This window comes from Bos grunniens, chromosome 5, assembly GCF_055505025.1.
Source record: "Bos grunniens cultivar Pamir isolate PY7600 chromosome 5, Bosgru_T2T1.0, whole genome shotgun sequence".
Classification (NCBI taxonomy): domain Eukaryota; kingdom Metazoa; phylum Chordata; class Mammalia; order Artiodactyla; family Bovidae; genus Bos; species Bos grunniens.
In genome coordinates, this window is record NC_141169.1 from 48,269,106 (window position 1) to 48,287,635 (window position 18,530).

Genomic DNA, 18,530 nt, shown 5'->3' on the forward strand with positions numbered 1-18,530 from the left:
AAAAAAAAACACCACCAAGAACACATTTATAGAATCCGATTATTACACGATCTCATTTAAAAAAAGAATATTGTAATGTGTGAATGAACACTAACCCAAGGGAACTGAGATGGGACACACACAGAGGAGGAAAGGTTTACAGATAAAGTCGGATGTCAATGAATGTCACAAGCCGAGTGAAAGCTGCCAAGTAATAAGCACATAATTTGAAGAACTGTGGCAACTACAATAAATTCTCAATAATAACCATTTAAATCTTCGCCAATTCAATTTTGACTAAACCACTACACTATTTTTAAAAGCTTGCTAAGCAAGTTTATAATATAAAGATTCAAAGGTATAATCTATTTAAATAAATTCATTTGGAGTAATAATTTAATATCTATTATTTACAAAAAAATAACATTTACATGACTCAACCAGTCCATTCTAAAGGAGATCAGTCCTGGGTGTTCATTGGAAGGACTGATGTTGAAGCTGAAACTCCAATACATTGGCCACCTGATGTGAAGAGCTGACTCGTTTGAAAAGACCCTGATGCTGGGAAAGATTGAGGGCAGGAGAAGAAGGGGACGACAGAGGATAAGAAGGTTGGATGGCATCACCGACTCAATGGACATGAGTTTGAGTAAACTCCGGGAGTTGGTGATGGACAGGGAGGCCTGGCGTGCTGCAGTCCATGGGGTCAACAAGAGTCAGATACAAAGAGTCGGACTGAACTGATTTACAAAAAAATAACATTTACATAGCTCCTCAAAACTGACAAATTCCCTCAACCTTCACAACTGTCCCATGCTGTCGCTGTGACCCCCATTTTACCAATGGTGGAGTGATGAGACACGAGTCATACACACAGGGAGAAGAGTCCCTTGTCCCATGCATTTTCTCAATCCTATCACACTGTTACCCTAATACTAATTAGAAGTGATGTTTGTCCATTTTATTAGAAACTGAACTGTTAGGAACTCAGCTTAGCAACAGTTTGACAGCCATTACTTTTGTTTCACAAATGTCCTCAAAACAACAAATGTTTCCAATTGCTGTAAAAAAAAAAAAGCTTCATTCACTAAGAATAAACTTGGGATTACTGGGGCTTTTGCTTTATTGTAAACTAATCATCTTCGGCCCTGGGGTCAGGAAGATCCCCTGGAGGAGGAAATGGCAACCCACTCCAGTATTCTTGCCTAGAGAATCCCATGGGCAGAGGAAGCCTGGCAGGCTACAGTCCATGGGGGTCACAAAGAGTCAGACATAACTGAGCAACTGAGCACAGCACAGCAATCTAATCATCTACATCCACTTATTTACTCAACAAATATTTACTAAGTCCTTTAGTATGCATGAGCTTACTTCTTTACAAAATTTGAAAGTAATCTGCTTTTGATGATTAATAAATTTATTAAATTAATACATTAATTTATTTTCAGTGCCTAATGTTTTACTAGCAATATTTATATTACTGTCAAATAAAATTACAAGTAGTTATTTAATAACTGAATTATAAAACTGAAATATTTAACCCTATATAACATAAAAGTTTATACTTACAAGACTGATGATCACTTTTTGAGGACTGAGAACTGGCATCTTCTTCTGGGAGTCTGACAAAAATAAATGATTTATCTTGTACTGAGACAGGGAATGTCAGATTATCAGAGATATTCAACTCTGCATCAAATGTTGGAAACTGGCGTCTTGAGATTCTTAAACAAAGATAAAATAATACACCAAGAACATTAGCATCCAAAAATGTGTCTTCACATACGAGCAGAGATAATGTCATTATAACCGTATCTGTGAATAGGTTATAAACAGGGTGAAAAGGCCACCCATACATGCATTATAAATACTAAATGAGTTTCAAAACAGATTTAGCCAAGACCACAATGCTACATTTATCCATCAGTCCCCTACTCCTAGCACATTTAAAGTATTAGAAAAAATTTACCAAGCAACATTCTGAGAACTTGATCTACTTTTCTCCAAACCACAAAAGAACCACACAAGGTAGGTATTATCCTCATTTCATAGATAAAGCAGCATGATGCTTAGTTAACTACAGTGGGGATGTCCAAGATCACAGAGGTGGAAAGCAGAAGAGCTACGATGGAAATTTGGACCCAATGAGCTCCATATTTCTATTTAAATTAATTTAGACTCTCTGGGGGCTTTTCCATACATATACATTACACTCTTTCTTTTCTCCTTTCTTCTATTATATATCATATCTATGGACTCATCTTCTCAACTGAACCAAGTATCAGCATCTTCTCTTTGCTTCTATCCCCTTCTCAATCATTTTTTATCCTTGTACACCCCAAGATTAGCAAGCCATAACAGAAAACATAGTAAGGGCCCGTGGCATGATCACACTAGAGTCCCTCCTTGGCTATTTGTTAGAAAACTGACTCCCCATAAAGACCAACCTCAGCCTAGCTATCAAAGGTCTAACCCTCCTGTGTGTCATCTTCAACCCTTCCCAAAATGGTGGGAAGAGAAGGAAGGAGAGAGGAGAAGGCTGGCCCTGCTGAACTATCCCAGGTTTAACTTGGGGTGCTGAGAATCACCATGGATTTCCTGTTCTGCTTCTGACCCAGGACATGTAACACTTCTTTCTCTGTTCATGGTATCACTGGGACTCATCTGTCATTAATCACTTGGTGATGATGACCAAGAACAAATGATGAAAGGAGCACAGCTCAAAAGATATTGAAAAAGTTACTAAAAGGAATTCCTAAGTTTCAGAGAAAATTGAGTTCTAAGACATCTAATGTGCTTCATATTTTTCCAAAGATTTCTAGACTTTAAAATGACCAATCACTCTTTCTCGACTCCATCTTCGCAGTAGTGGCAGCGGTGTCCGCGATCTAGTCTCCAACATGCAGCTTTTTGTCCGCGCCCAGGAGCTACACACTCTCGAGGTGACCGGCCAAGAGACGGTCACCCAAATCAAGGCTCATGTAGCTTCGTTGGAGGGCATCTCTCCAGAAGATCAAGTCCTGCTCCTGGCTGGCACGCCCCTAGAGGATGAGGCTACTCTGGGCCAGTATGGGGTGGAGGCTCTGAGCACTGTGGAAGTAGCCGGCCGCATGCTTGGAGGTAAAGTCCATGGTTCTCTGGCCCGTGCTGGGAAAGTGAGAGGTCAGACTCCCAAGGTGGCCAAGCAAGAGAAGAAAAAGAAAAAGACGGGCAGGGCCAAGAGGCGTATGCAGTACAACCGGCGCTTTGTCAATGTTGTGCCCACCTTTGGCAAGAAGAAGGGCCCTAATGCTAACTCCTAAGTCCTCTGTAATCTTGGCTTTCTCTAATAAAGCCACTCAACCCAGTCATAAAAAAAATAAATAAATAAATAAAATGACCAATCATCTACCAATATTCCAAAACCGAGGTTGCCTTTATGTAGGGGCAGAAGAGTTACAGGGGAAGAATATTACACATCAACTACATTATTTTTCTTACTGTCTCAATATGAATCTGTATCATCTACACTATTCCTATCCATTCTTTCTCTACCTCTCTGTTCTCTCCAGGGTAGACAGGGACAGGGAGATAGTTTTTGCTGACATCCAAGCAAGAAAATGTTTAGACAACAAAAACAGCATCTTGTAGTCTAATGCAATATCCTGTCCTGCTGAATATCTGAACCAGATAGCTACTGCAAAGACCTCCATATAAGCTATCAAGTTTTCCATCTATCATTAAAGAAATAGGAACTCTTCTGACAGAAAACAAATCATCATAAAGAAAGTACTCTTAAAAAAAAAAAAGTACTTCTTTGAGCAAAATCTATCTTTCAATTTAATTTTACATTAATTAGTAAGTCATTTTTGGTCCTCAAGTACAGTCAAAAATCTAGTTCCAGATTCTAAGCCCCAGATGGATACATACCAGGTCCAATGGCAGGACAGAGGTACAAAAAATGTTGTGCAAAGAAGACCTAAGACTTCTTTGGTGACTTCTAGCATGAAATGAAGTTTCATGCTAAATTTGTGATCATAGCAACAGTTCAGGACCCCTACTGTGTTTTTACACCAATCAACTATAAACCTCTGCCACTCAGTTGATTGCCCCATGATCCCAAGAATTCCCTAAGCAACGGCTAGTGATAAAGTAGAACCAAAAATAATGCCATGCAGATACAGAAATAAAGGATGCACTACAGCCAATAAAAGGAAAATGAAACCAGAAAAAAAAAAAAACGTATAAAAAAATAGCAACTTGTAAGAGTTGGAAACAAAGATAAATTGTGGTCCACAGAATAAAACAGTTTCTTAATATTCTGTAGCCCCATTACATCTATTACAGAGGATTACTCTAAAGGCTTATGCAAAGATTACGGGAACAGAAGGATTCTTTCCTACTCTTGAAGTCATATGCCACAGGTACCACCAGGATTCATCGAGGAGTAAAACATCTTTTTATGCTTTGGGTTCTCCCCTTATAAAAATTACAGGGAATGTATTCCCCACTTGGCCCTTGAATTCTAATGAACTCATTTCCAATACTCTGTTCCCCTTGGGTTTATTCTGGTGTCTAAGCTTGATGCAACTTTATTTCACAAATATACTTTTAAAATGTAGAAAACATATTTATTCTTAAACTTCAACAACAATTTCAGTTCAGTTCAGTTCAGTCACTCAGTCGTGTTCGACTCTTTGCGACCCCATGAATCGCAGCATGCCAGGCCTCCCTGTCCATCACCAGCTCCTGGAGTTCACTCAAACTCACGTCCATTGAGTCAGTGATGCCATCCAGCCATCTCATCTTCTGTCGTCCCCTTTTCCTCCTGCCCCCAATCCCTCCCAGCATCAGAGTCTTTTCCAATGAGTCAACTCTTCGCATGAGGTGGCCAAAGTACTGGAGTTTCAGCTTTAACATCATTCCTTCCAAAGAAAACCCAGGGCTGATCTCCTTCAGAATGGACTGGTAGGATCTCCTTGCAATCCAATCTCAAGAGTCTTCTCCAAAACCACAGTTCAAAAGCATCAATTCTTCAGCACTCAGCTTTCTTCACAGTCCAACTCTCACATCCATACATGACCACAGGAAAAACCATAGCCTTGACTAAACGGACCTTCGTTGGCAAAATAATGTCTCTGCTTTTCAATATGCTATCTAGGTTGGTCATAACTTTCCTTCCAAGGAGTAAGTGTCTTTTAATTTCATGGCTGCAGTCACCATCTGCAGTGATTTTGGACCCCAAAAAAATACAGTCTGACACTGTTCCACTGTTTCCCCATCTATTTCCCATGAAGTGATGGGAACAGATGCCATGATCTTCGTTTTCTGAATGTTGAGCTTTAAGCCAACTTTTTCACTCTCCTCTTTGACTTTCATCAAGAGGCTTTTTAGTTCCTCTTCACTTTCTGCCATAAGGGTGGTGTCAACAACAATTTATGTTGGGCCAATAATGAAAAATATTAATTTTTCTTTTCTAACTATGGGACAAAAAATATACATATACTGAAGGACAGAAAAGTTTTGCTAAAAGAGTATAGTAAGCATACTGCACTGAATCACCTTAATTCAAAAGCCTGTATTTTCCCTTTATTTCCAATACAACAGAAAGAAAACACAGAATTTTAGTCATAATATACCTTGTAGCATTGTCCACAATTAGTTCAGATTCTGCTCTATGGTTTGTCTTTAGTTCAATAGCACAATTTCTTGATTTAAGAGTTTCAAAAAGATCTTTCAGCAAGTTACCAGGCTCAATGCTAGGTAACTGTCTAACATCACCTGAAAAGCAGAAAAAGCAGATACAGTAGGTTTTAAGTAACTAGGATCTTAAAATTGAGAAATTATTTTTATTTCTCCCTTCTGATAAATGCTATAATTATAAAGACTTACTCTGAGAAAAAAAGAAGAAAAAATCTTTGTTTAAAATTACTTAAGAACATTAAGTCTTCAAAAATATTCAACAACAAAAGCATTCCAATTAAACAATATAAAGTATAAAAACAGTGATAACATGGTAAGGTAAAATGTGAATTGAACTTTTTTCATATGTTTACAGATATGTGTTGGGGCATATATTTTCACCAACATGTAAAGACAAAAATAGGTCTTAGGTAATTTAGTCATTTATTCAATCCTGCTCAATGTCTTACTAAACATGGAAAAATTTATGGCCTCAAATAAATAAAATTAACATTAAAATGTGAAATAAATCCAGTGCATTTAATAACAGATAAATTTCAGTAATGTAATGATAATGTTCTGCTCTATTACACATCTTTTTACTTTAAACAAACAAGCAAATCCTAGAGAAAAGAGAAACTATTTTCTGGGAAACTGAGAGAATGCTCAACTATTAAAAGAATCAACTGCTTATACAATATTCTCAAATACCTAAAACAATAATTTATAAATATATTGATTCTCTCATTGCAATTTTATTTTCTCCTCCATTAAATCATATAGTCTACACGTCAGTACTACCCAATAGAATCTAACTAAATCTCACCAAAATTGGAACAGACTTAAGCTAGCGAGGTTTCATTTGCACTATTAGCTTAAAATCATAAAACTACTTTTAAGTGGTCTATCGTTCAGACTTTTTATTATTTCCAAATGATCTACATCCTGCTTTACTCTGAGTCTGTGACAGTTCTACTATTTTAATGGTCATCATGTAGGTAATTACTGTAACCCCTCACAAGTGTATTTCATTCACAGCCTAGCTTGCTAATAATTAACCGAAACAAAAAGCCACTGAGCTGATACAGGTGGTCAGATGAACTCAGTGTGCCTTTAGTGTGGGCTCTGAAAATGCCTTCTCGCCTGTAGGATATGGATATTAAAACACTGAAATGGTATAAACAAGCTACTGTGTGTGTGTGTGTGGGTGTGTGTATGCGTGCTGTCGTGTCTGACTCTTTGCGACCCTATGGACAGTAGCCTGCCAGACTCCTCTGTCTATGGGATTTTCCAGGCAAGAATACCAGAGTGGGTTGCCATTTCCTTCTCCAGGGGATCTTCCCAACCGAGGGAATGAACCCATGTCTCTGGTGAGACTCCTGCATTGGCAGGTGGATTCTTTACCAATGAACCACCTGGAAAACCCCAAAACAACCTACTAATCACAGTGATTTGAACCAAACAATTAGGATTCCAATAATATTTTAACTTACCAAGGATAATAAGTTTAGAAAGTTTGGAGTGCTCACACAATAAATTTAAAACCGACTTGAAGATTGCTACAGATACCAAACTCCCTTCATCCACAACCAGAACTCTAACCGAAGAAAATTTCCATGGCCTGTTCTTGGTCTTTTTTTTTTCCTTCCATAAATAGAAACTATAATTGACCTACAAGCAAAGTATGACATTTCCAAATTCAGGTTAAAAATTCACCAAAAAAAAAAAAAAAAAAATCAAAAAAATTTAACAACATGTTCTTTTAAAATAAAACTCTTAAATGGGGAAGGGACGGGGAGGATATAGGTACAATAACATGGGGGAAAAGATGAAAGAAATAGAGAACACAAAAGTTATAGAATGGAAAAATAGAGGAAATAGTTCAAAAAATTGCTTCCTAGTGAGTACTTAATGTGTTTAATTCCACAAACAGCGCTCTTGCACCACCAGAATCCCAACCGTTTGCTTACCACTCCTGAGTGCTAAGCAGAGTGAGCTCCCTGCTCTTTCCAACTGCAATTAAACCTTCTCTTGGCCTTCGGAGATAGCCCAAACACTTAAGCCTCACTCTTCTCTCAACTAGAATACTACATTCTGGAAATAAAGGGCTGCCTGCCTGAACTAACTATAAAAATATTATTTTTCTTCAAGTACTTCCCCAACACTGAAAAACTACCACCACTACAACCAACAAGACAACTAAAAAAAAAAAAAAAACCCTATTACAGAGGTAAAAATATTTACTATTAAATTTACAACCAGAGAATGTTAAATGTTTTTGGTGTATATCATTCAAAAAATGTTTCTATGTTGTTTATATATATATGTGCAGTGTGTGTGTGTGTGTATGCTCATTGTCACTAAAAAATTATCTGCATTATCTGCTGGTATCCCTAGCCCAAAAATGATAAATAAATGATATAACAACTACCTCAGGGCTCTCCTGAGCCTAAACATAGCTTCAGAAATGTCCTCCCAGCATTCCAACCCAATATTAAGATACTACTAATTGATCAGAGTTGGAACATAAGATGAAAATCAGTAATGATCCTTCTCTGGCCTCTCCTCTTCTAATTCAGTCCTTCAGACTAACCAGACATGAAGGCATAATGGACAAAATCATACACTGATAAGAAGATTCCCCCACCAATGAGCTACATTGAACTTCTCTAGCACTATGCTCACTCATGTGATAAATGTAACGCAAAAGTAATTTCTGAGATGGCGAGTGGGTCTATGAAGGGATCTTCTCGACCCAGGGATCAAAACCGGGTCTCCTGCATTGCAGGTAGATTCTTTACCACCTGAGCCACCAGGGAATCCCATGATTCTAGGCAGCCTTCCTCAGAGCTGCTTTCTCCATTTCACTCTTTTGCCTGGGAACCTAAATGACTCCCCAGTAATCAAGTCCAGGCTTGTTTGTTAGGTGTTCAAAGTCTGTAGTAAATAAGGGAATCGTGGCACGGTGGAAAGAGCAGCAAGCTGGGAGGTTACAAACATGAAGCCCAGGGCGAGCTCTGCCCTTGGTTAAGTTTGGGGCCAACTGTTTAACATCCTCAAATTTCTACTGGCTCTTCTGTAAAATGCAGATAACATCATTTTCCCACTTCACTCCTTTGTCAACGACTTTATGAAACAGGAAAATACAAACTTTAAAGCTCAAATTCCCAGTCTAAACCAAGTGCAATCTCCATTATTTTACACACACTTCATTCCTTTCAACAAAGTCCCCTCAAAATCTCTACACCCTCTTGATGATTTTCCTCAATGCCTCTGGGAAGGCCTTTCCCTTAAATAAAACATTCTTTTACCTGAGCTTCACCATCCATTAGACTCCAATTATTTTTTCCTTCAGAAATCTTCCAAGGACTAAGTTCCTTGATCTATAAAATGGCAGGTCAGAGCTAAAGGAAACTCTCCAACTCTTTATAAGTTCAAAACTTCATAACTCTCAACTACAGCCACAGTTATTTTTTTCAAGCATCTTAATTCATTTGAAATGCTTATTATGCAACCACTATTTGCCAGGCACTGTTGTAGGCAGAAGAGATAAAGCACTAAACCAGATGACCCAAGTTTTCACTTTCACGGAGCTTTCATTCCACAGAATGTGGACTCTGACATGTTTGTAACCAGTCGCAATGAGAACAGGGCCATATGCCAGAATCAAAACTAACTACAGCATTGCTGCTGCTGCTAAGTCACTTCAGTCGTGTCCGACTCTGTGTGACCCCATAGACGGCAGCTCACCAGGCTCCCCCGTCCCTGGGATTCTCCAGGCAAGAACACTGGAGTGGGTTGCCATTTCCTTCTCCAATGCATGAAAGGGAAAAGTGAAAGTGAAGTCGCTCAGTCGTGTCCGACTCTAGTGACCCCATGGACTGCAGCCCACCAGGCTCCTCCGTCCATGGGATTTTCCAGGCAAGAGTACTGGAGTGGGGTGCCATTGCCTTCTCCGAACTACAGCATTAAGCATACACTTTAGTTGACTTTTTTTTATCATAATAAGACTGCCTTAAAGAAGGAAGCAGCACAGTGATAGCATGAGCACCTACTTCCCTGTAAACAGTTAACAGTTTATAGACTGGCTGTTTTGAGTCGCATTGAGTTAAATCAGCTGTCTCCACCCTTTTTGGCACGAGGGACTGTTTTCATGGAAGACAATTTTTTCATGGACAGATGGGGGCAGGAGGAGGGTGTGATGGTTTCAAGATGATTCAAGACTCAAGGGCATTACATTTACCGCACACTTTATTTCTAATCGAATGCTGCAGCTGATCAGATAGGAGGCACCAGTCCATGGCCTGGAAGCTGGGGCATCTCTGATCTAAATGATTAGCTACCACAAGGTAAGGGTCTAGAAAACATTCAATAAATGCCCACTAATTGTTGTCAGGAAGAAATGAAAAATAAAACCATTAAGTCCATCTTTAACTGTTTTATGTGTAGAAAAAAATGTAAGAGGTTTTACCTGACATAGTGTATAAGCATTAAAACCAGTTTTCTGTCTCAGTAAGCCAGCTGCTTTCCCTGTAGGTGCCGTAAGTAAAACTTCTATAGCCTTGTCCAGTTCCTGCTGACTTTGCTTGGCGAAGGTGATCCATTCTTCTGGTACATTCCAGTCTTGTTCAAAATCTTCGCAAGCTTTTTTCACTTCTTTTTCTTCCAACAACTCTATGTGCTTAAAAAGCTGGCTAACAATTGTGGTCTTCCCACAACCACCTTTCCCACTTATGACTGTCACAGCATTGGAGCAAATCATGTCCAGAGCAGTCATCTGGTCCTGATCCAGTTGACCCTCACTCATTTCTGCATTCACTTCCTTTTCACCATCATCCCAAATATGGTCACTGCTGTCTTGCGTGTCCAAAATATCCACAAGATCTTCTAATCTTATTTCATCAGGTTTACTTTTATTCAGTGTATCACCACTTCCTGAATTCTCAGGTCTTGTGGTGCAAATAGACGCAAGCACCTTTTTGACATCAACCTGTAATTGCCATGGAGGCCTGGTCATCAAGTCACAGACTGAAGAGGCAATGCCTCTCTCAGCCTGGTAAAGGTCATAAAGAAAGACACAGCCCTTCTCATACGTCACCACGCCAATATCCTTCAAGAACTTCAGAGACTGCCAAGCATCGTGAAAAGACATGAGGTCCGACAGTTGAAAAGTTAAGTCAGCTTCTTCAACACACGTGTGCCCCTGCTCTCTACATATCTGTTTCAGGTGAGAATATATTATTAATGCATTCTTTTCCAAATCTGTCATTAACTGGAAAAGAGACTTGCATTGACGAAATGACGTCCAATTTGCTTCACATCGCAAAAGCTTCAGTTCTCTGTAGGTTATCTTTAAGAAAATAAAGTTCATATTGTTTTATAAGAGTGATAAAGACTGATAACTATTACGAGAATTACAGTGAAAACTATGGCATTTATTAATAATTTTTAAGTTCTAGAAGACATGTGTTTCAATGAAATTTGGAGGAGAAAAACTATGTACCTAACACATCACTATTTTTTTAATTAATTTTACTGTGATTAGAGATCTATATAATGCTCTAATTAAAATTATATTTTCTCAAAGCAATACATACGCAGTTTTAAAAGTCAAGTAACACTAAAGAGCCTTATCACAAAATATATGAATCCCTGACTTACCCTTTCCATGACGTCTAAAGGCAACACCTCCAACACTTTTAGCTATTTCTTCCAGAATTTATCTCCACATTTCTAAGTATTGTTTATACTATTCTTTAATTTAAAAAAAAAAAATTAGATACTTAGTGTTACCTCCTTACTTTGGAAAGTCTTTCTTCATGGAACTTGCTCTTTTTTATACTATCACCTAAAGACATACTTCTCCCATCTTTGAAAAAGTTACAGTACCATTTTGAAAACTGATTTTGGTTAAATCAGTATAAATGGGATCCACAGTTGAGTGACATAATATGCTGTGATTACATAAATTATATATTGAACTCTTGTGTGTACTGTGGAGTTAATGACTGCCTCATTTTCTTGACTTGTTTAGTTCTCCATGTGCCTATCAACAATTCTGCCCAAACTCTACTGAAAAGGTATAGGACTTCCTTCATCATGACCCACTTAGTAGGTCATGTACTAGCTCCATGAGGTATAGAACTTCCTTCATCATGACCCACTCAGTAGGTCACCTACTAGCTCCATTTTTTTTTCATGGAGACATCACCCCTGGAGCCCTCCATACAACTTATGAGCTGAAATGTGTACCCCACAAAATTCATATGTTGAAATTCTAACACCCAGAACCCTGAATGTGACCATATTTGGAGACAGGGTCTTTAAAAAGATAATTAAGTTAAAATGAGATGTGGGATAGGCCCTAATCCAAGATGACAGGTGTCTTTATAAGAAGACTTTAGGACCCAGACAAGCACAGAGGGAAGATGGTGTGAAGACACAGGAAGACAGCTCCTCATAAGCTAAGGAGAGAGGCCTCAGAAGAAACCAACCCTGCTAACATCTTGATTGGATTTGGATTTATAGACTTGAGAACTGTGAGAAAATAAAAGTTCTGTGGTTTACACCACCCAGTCTATGCTATTTGTTACAGCAGTCCTAGCAAACGAACATAAAACCTCAATAAAAATCTTTACTCTGGGTGGTGGTTTACATGCTGAACAGGGGACTCCAAGCCTCCTTTTCCCACTTGAATCCCAGAAGGTTCACTGCTCTGCCTCTCTGTCCTACTGAATAAATATAGATAATAGTGCTCCAGAGTCTTTTTTCCCCGAGCATATTGAAATCATAGTCCTTTTACAGAGGGAATAAATTCATTATTCCAGTATTTCTCAAGAGGGAGGGAATCTGTAAACATTCTTGGGGAACCCACGAAATATATCAGAATCTTTAAACTGTATTTTCATTTGGAAAACCACTTATAACCAAGTACTGATTTAAGTGCCACATTTCGTTTTCAACACCTCTGGAGCCTCACAGTATCGCTTTACTACTCCTGGCATCTAATAACAAAAACAGAAGTGCCAAAGAAATTGAAAATGACATTATTGTGCCAAAGAAAAAAATCAAATGACATCACGATGTACCGTATGAATAATGAAGGCTTTTGAAAGTTCAAATAAGAAAGTGAGGAATTGTGCTACATAGCAGAATGGACTTGCCAAACTCTTAAGAACTTGTGTCTTCAGTGAGATCTATACTCAAGGTGCAACAGCAATTTAGTTACAAAAAAAGTCATGAAATTAAATTATGTAACTAAAGTACTGATGATATGAATATCATTTATTTTGCTATTTTGTTTTCCTTTGTAAATTTATTGTATAAAAGGATAGGTATTAGAAGTTTATATTTAGTTGTAACACTGAAAGGAGAATAAATCAACATTGAGGTCATACAAATTTATTTCCTTTGAAAAAGATGCAAAATTGTAAATTTTGAGATATCCTGCCTTGTATAAGATTACAAAAAGCTAAGCAAAGGTCTTACTTACTTTACGAAATCCAAGTTTCCATGGCTGTGTACCTAAAATCTCTTCTATTTCTTCCAACACCTCTATAGAATTTGAGGTTATGAGCTGTTTGAAGTGTCGGGGCAGAAGAACGGGAAGGAATTCCATTATTTTTGGAAACTGCAAAGCTCTCATCACCGTTATAAATGGAACTACAGGATATCAGAAAAGAACAAATCCAAGCTAACAAATGAGCTCATAAAACAACTGATTTGATGGACTTTCTCATTTAGCACAATTAGTTAAAGAAATTCCAATCAAAGAGAGAGTAACACATTTACTTTAAGCAGGAGAAAACTGATTGTATTATAACAATTGTTTTTGTACCAAGATGGCTTTCATTGTGTTTAACATCAAAATTTATGTTCTTCAAATGCTTAGATAACTACCCTTTAGACTTTTGTTTCCTCCTACTTGCAACAGAATAAAATTTCCGACTAAATGATATATACATTCAAAGCTAAGCATTAAAAACCATTTACATATTAAACTTTATAATCTTTTTTCTTATTATAGTCATGATTCTTTCATCATGGAAGTCATTCAATGATGTACTTACTACTTACTGCCAAATTCATTTGATAGAATTAAGAAATAAAACATTCCATATATGTGAATGTCCAGATAACAAACCATATTTAAAAGTTATTTTAAATCATTTTGAACTGAAATCTTTCCAAAATGGATTGTTCTTTTCCTGCTTTTCTTCTCTGCCTTCTTAAACAGAATAATCGACAACCGAACTTTTTCTTAACAACTCAAGGTAATCCTATGGATACAAAAGTTAGAGAGAGACCTAGAATCATACTTTTAGAGCAGGTCAGGAACTGAAAGGTATTTAAAGATCATCTAACCCCAAGTTAGTCACTCAGTCGTGTCCAACTTTTTGTGATCCCATGGACTGTAGCCCACCAGGTTCCTCTGTCCATGAATTCTCCAGGCAAGAATACTGGAGTGGGTTGCCATTTCCTTCTCCCATCTCACCCCAAATCTTCACATTATAGATGAGAAACCCACAATGTTAATGACATACTCCAAAAGCAATACAAACACATTTTTATCAAACCCAATCTTAAAAAAGAATACTATACTAAGATACTGTAGTGGTGATATTTTAAACACACTAGTCATCCAGTACCTCAATTACACTAAAACTCCATGAGAAAATCACTTACACGTGAATTCCAGAGGAAGCGGCATCTCACGATCTGGTGGTGACTCTTGTGTTTTCTGCGTAGACTGTTTTTGACTATTCCCTTCAATTTCCTCTTGCCAAGTTCTTAAGTTTTCCATAAGATTTTCAAAATTGAGGTCTTTATACCTTGATTTATTATTTAACCATGTAAAAAACTTAATTCTTTGCTCACTGGAGACACTACACTCTTTAAGAAAGAGGGAACAGATGTGGATTTGATTTGGCGGTGACATATCTGACTGTAAAAAGTAAGATGGAAATCCTTGAACCTGATAGCTCCCTGATCCTACAGGCTTTACCTGTACCTTCACTCGCCACCAAGCATCAGTTAATGGAAAACGTCCAAGCACGTCACATTTCTGCTGAGTGTTTTCATCAAACACAGAAACTTAAAAAAAAAAAAAAGAAGGAAATGTTAATTTAGGATAATTTAAAATCTTTCCCAATGTTTTGTCAACTCCACTACTCTCTTTAATCCCGGGACAGTGCCCTGCACAGATGTCTATCGCAGTGTCTATATTCCACTTACCTGTTTATCTGTCTCCCTCTACTACACTATCGGAGGACATGGCAACCCACTCCAGGATTCTTGCCTAGAGAATCCTGTGAACAGAGGAGCCTAATGGGCTGCTGTTCATGGGGTCGCACAGAGTTGGACTCGACTGAAGCTACTTAGCATGCATGCATTGGAGAAGGAAATGGCAACCCACTCCAGTGTTCTTGCCTGGAGAATCCCAGGGATGGAGGAGCCTTGTGGGCTGCCGTCTGTGGGGTCCCACAGAGTCAGACACAACTGAAGCGACTTAGCAGCAGCAGCTACTACATTGTAAGCTTTCTAGAATAAGATGATGTCTTATTTGTCTTTGTATTCCAGGAGGGAGGCATAGTACCTGGCAAGTCTGCTGTTCCTCTCCTAAAAGCAGTTCCCTCTCTGCTACTCTGATCTCAGCCAATACTGACCTCCAAGGAGTATCTAAAAAAAATGTCAGGGTCAAAAAGACACATGTACCCCAATGTTCACTGCAGCATTATTTACAATAGCTAGAACATGGAAGCAACCTAGATGTCCATCAACAGATGAATGGATAACGAAGCTGTGGTACATATATAAATGGAATACTACTCAGCCATAAAAAGGAACACATTTGAGTCAGTTCTAATGAGATGGACAAAGTTAGAGCCTATTTTCCAGGGTGAAGTCAGAAAGAGAAAAATAAATATCATATACTGATGCGTATATGTGGAATCTAAAAAGATGGTACTCATAAATTTATTTTCAGGGCAGCAATGGAGAACCAGACATAGAGAACAGACCTATGGACATGGGGGGAGGGGAGGAGGAAGAGGGTGAGATGTACGGAGAGAGTAACATGGAAACTTACAATACCATATGTAAAATAGACAGCCAGTGGGAATTTGCTGTGTGCCTCAAACAGCAGCTCTGTGACAATCTAAAAGGGTGAGATCCAGAGGGAGATGAGAGGGAGGTTTGGGAGGGAGGAGATATGGGTGTACCTATGGCTGATTCTTGTTGATGTATGACAGAAAACCACAAAAACTGTACAGCAATTATCCTTTAATTTAAAAAAAAGTCAAGGTCCCTCCTACCACACACCTGCCTTAAATATTTTCTTCCTTACTATTTACCCTATTCACTACCAAACTCAGATTAACTGTCACTTCCTGAGAAAACCTTCCCTGAATCTCATAAATATAACCTCATGGCACTTCATACTATTTCTAGTAAGCACTGATAGTACAGTTACATCCCAGGTGGCGCGAGTGGTAAAGAACCTGCCTGCCGAAGCAAGAGACACAAGAGACGATGGTTCGATCCCTGGATCGTGGGGAAGATCCCCTGGGGGACGGCGTGGCAACCCACTCCAGTATTCTTGCCTGGAGAATCCCATGGACAGAGGAACCTGGTGGGCTATAATCCATAGGGTTGCAAAGAGTAGGACATGACTGAAGCGACTTAGCATACATAGCGCAAACACCTGTGATTATTTGTAGACTGTCTGTTTAAGGCATGTATGGGGGAAGCTCCATTAAGAGAGCAACCTCATCATCTAGTCTCTCCAGGGTATCCCAGCAACAAACATATCTTGCTTGGAACACAGTAGCCAGTCGCTAACACTTGTAGGATAAAAAACTAAACCCTCCACAAATACTTAAACATTTTCTGTCTAAACTTGTGCTGCCTACTCACCTGTGACTATTTAAATTTAATTAAAATGAAAACTTTAGATTCAGCTCCTCTGGTGCACTAGCTGCATTTGAAGTTCTCAGTAACCACACATGGCTAGTAGCTATTATATAGGACAGTGAAAACATACAGCAATGCCATCGTCACAGAAAATTCTACTGGACAGCAACTGGTCTGAACATTCAAACATTCTTAAACATCAGTCACCAGAACACACAATAGGTCTAATTCTTAGGAAAGGAAACTAGACAAGATAAATACAGATCACAAGATTAACAGGTTAATGAGTCAACAGTGCTTGTGGTGTTTCACGTGTACGTGTGTTTAAGTAGCTGAACAGCAACCACATATTCGACTCCAGGACAGACAGGGAAATAGTTAAAAGCCCTGATTCGGGGTGTTAATACTGGCTGGACACCCACTGTTTCCTTGTTTATGAAATTACCTCAAAAAGTTGTGAACATTAATGAAATACACGTGAAGCCCAAGCTTAACATACAGTATTTGCTCAAGTCTCTGGTATTATTGTTATTTTATTCTAAACAGGACGAAGCACTTAGGCGATTCCAAAGGAAGTCTGTTAGCAGCGATGGAGCGCCGTACTTTGGAGGAGGCCATAATAGAAACAATTCAGTAATCCGCCGATCCCACCCCCGAGGGGCGAGTTATTTCCTCACCACGGAGCAGCCCAGGGAGGCTACCAGCATTTACGCCCCCACTGCAAAGCTCCTCTGCGTCAAGAAACACCGTGTCTTCGTCCTCCTCCGCATCCTCCCTTAAATACTCGTCTTCCTCCTCCACCAGGTCCTTGGGTGGGAGTAGAGGTCCCTGCAGCTCCAGCAAGGGCTGACTCGACGAGGCCATAGTCCATTGTCCCGAGCTCAACCCCAATTCCGGAAAACCCCGGGCTGCGTAGATGCCCATGAACAGCCAATCAGCTCCGCGACTGTAGGACCTTCGGCTTCCAGGGGGTGGGCGAAATGTGTGACTTGAGTTAACCGTATGGAGACGGATGGCAACTAAACTTGTGGTGATGCTCATGCTTTAGTATACACAGACATTGAGCTATAATGCTGTATGCCAGAAACTTGTTTTAAAAGGTAAAGGCCATCCACTTTCACAAACTTACCTCCTCCCCCGGAAGCTAGTTTGCGCGGAGCTCCGCCTCAAGTTCCCAGCGGAGGGCCGGGATAGGATGGAACGCCGAGATTCGGGGGGTGGGGCGGGGCAGGGGCGGGGCGCACGCCTGCCCACTCTGCACAAACTCCAGGCTCCTCCAGGTGCTGGGAGGAAACTAGCTGGCTGGGCCGCGGCATAAATAGCACCTGCAGAGCTGCTAACCCACCGCGTCTCCACCTAGAGAGAAACTCGAGGGAAGGTCAATATACTGAACCTAAAGAGCTAGGAAAAGCAAGCCCTCCCAACGACTCCAAAACAAAAATCCAAATACCCTTCCTCCAACACCCAAAGCTCAAAGCCGCGAATCTCTAGCCAGGAGACCCGCCTAGGCGTGACTGCTTTGGGCCTCTTGTTTTTTATTCAGAAGTTGAATTTGTAAGATCAAAGGCACTTTATTCAAGGAACAGATCTCTAGGCCTCATTCCATACAAATTGTATCGGGATCTAGGGCTGGGACCCAGGATTCTTTTTAATGCACGTTCGTTTTGATGCTCAGCCAGATTTGGAAAGCAGTGCATTCAATAACTTTCACAATGCTCCTCATTTCCTCTGTGAGTATACCCTGGCCGCCCAAACTTTAGGCTGAACTGCCATCTGCTAGTGCGTGCTAAGTGGCTTCAGTGGTGTCGACTCTGTGCGACCCTAAGGACTGTACTCCAGGCAAGAATGCTGGAGTGGACTGCCATGCCCGCCTCCAGGGGATCTTCCTGACGCAAGAATCGAACCTGCATTGCAGGCGGATTCTTTACCGCTGAGCCACCAGGGAAGCCCCACAGTGGGGCAAAAGAAGTCTAGTTATA

The 18,530-nt window shown here is 39.6% G+C and overlaps 1 protein-coding gene and 1 pseudogene across 16 annotated transcripts in view; one reads left to right on the forward strand and one right to left on the reverse strand.

Annotated features, from left to right (window-relative positions):
• Window positions 1-18,530, reverse strand: part of HELB (DNA helicase B) — a 70,689-nt gene that overhangs the window by 27,978 nt on the left and 24,181 nt on the right. For 2 of the 15 annotated variants that reach the window (XM_086400114.1, XM_086400109.1), the window contains exons 1-8: window positions 17,229-17,714; window positions 15,236-15,318; window positions 14,326-14,733; window positions 13,133-13,302; window positions 10,112-10,990; window positions 7,134-7,311; window positions 5,598-5,739; window positions 1,549-1,703 (exon numbers count right to left, since the gene is read on the reverse strand). In XM_086400114.1, the coding sequence (XP_086256240.1) occupies window positions 1,549-1,703; window positions 5,598-5,739; window positions 7,134-7,311; window positions 10,112-10,990; window positions 13,133-13,302; window positions 14,326-14,578 (1,777 nt within the window). In that variant the 5' untranslated portion in view covers window positions 14,579-14,733; window positions 15,236-15,318; window positions 17,229-17,714. Of the gene's footprint in view, window positions 1-1,548; window positions 1,704-5,597; window positions 5,740-7,133; window positions 7,312-10,111; window positions 10,991-13,132; window positions 13,303-14,325; window positions 14,734-15,235; window positions 15,319-16,996; window positions 17,791-18,530 lie in introns of those variants that run through there. The other 13 variants (XM_086400107.1, XM_086400105.1, XM_086400113.1 and 10 more) reach the window with 9 other exon arrangements.
• LOC147371890 (ubiquitin-like FUBI-ribosomal protein eS30 fusion protein pseudogene) lies at window positions 2,168-3,355 on the forward strand (annotated as a pseudogene). Its single transcript, XR_015163822.1, has one exon. The product of XR_015163822.1 is annotated as a ubiquitin-like FUBI-ribosomal protein eS30 fusion protein pseudogene (transcript).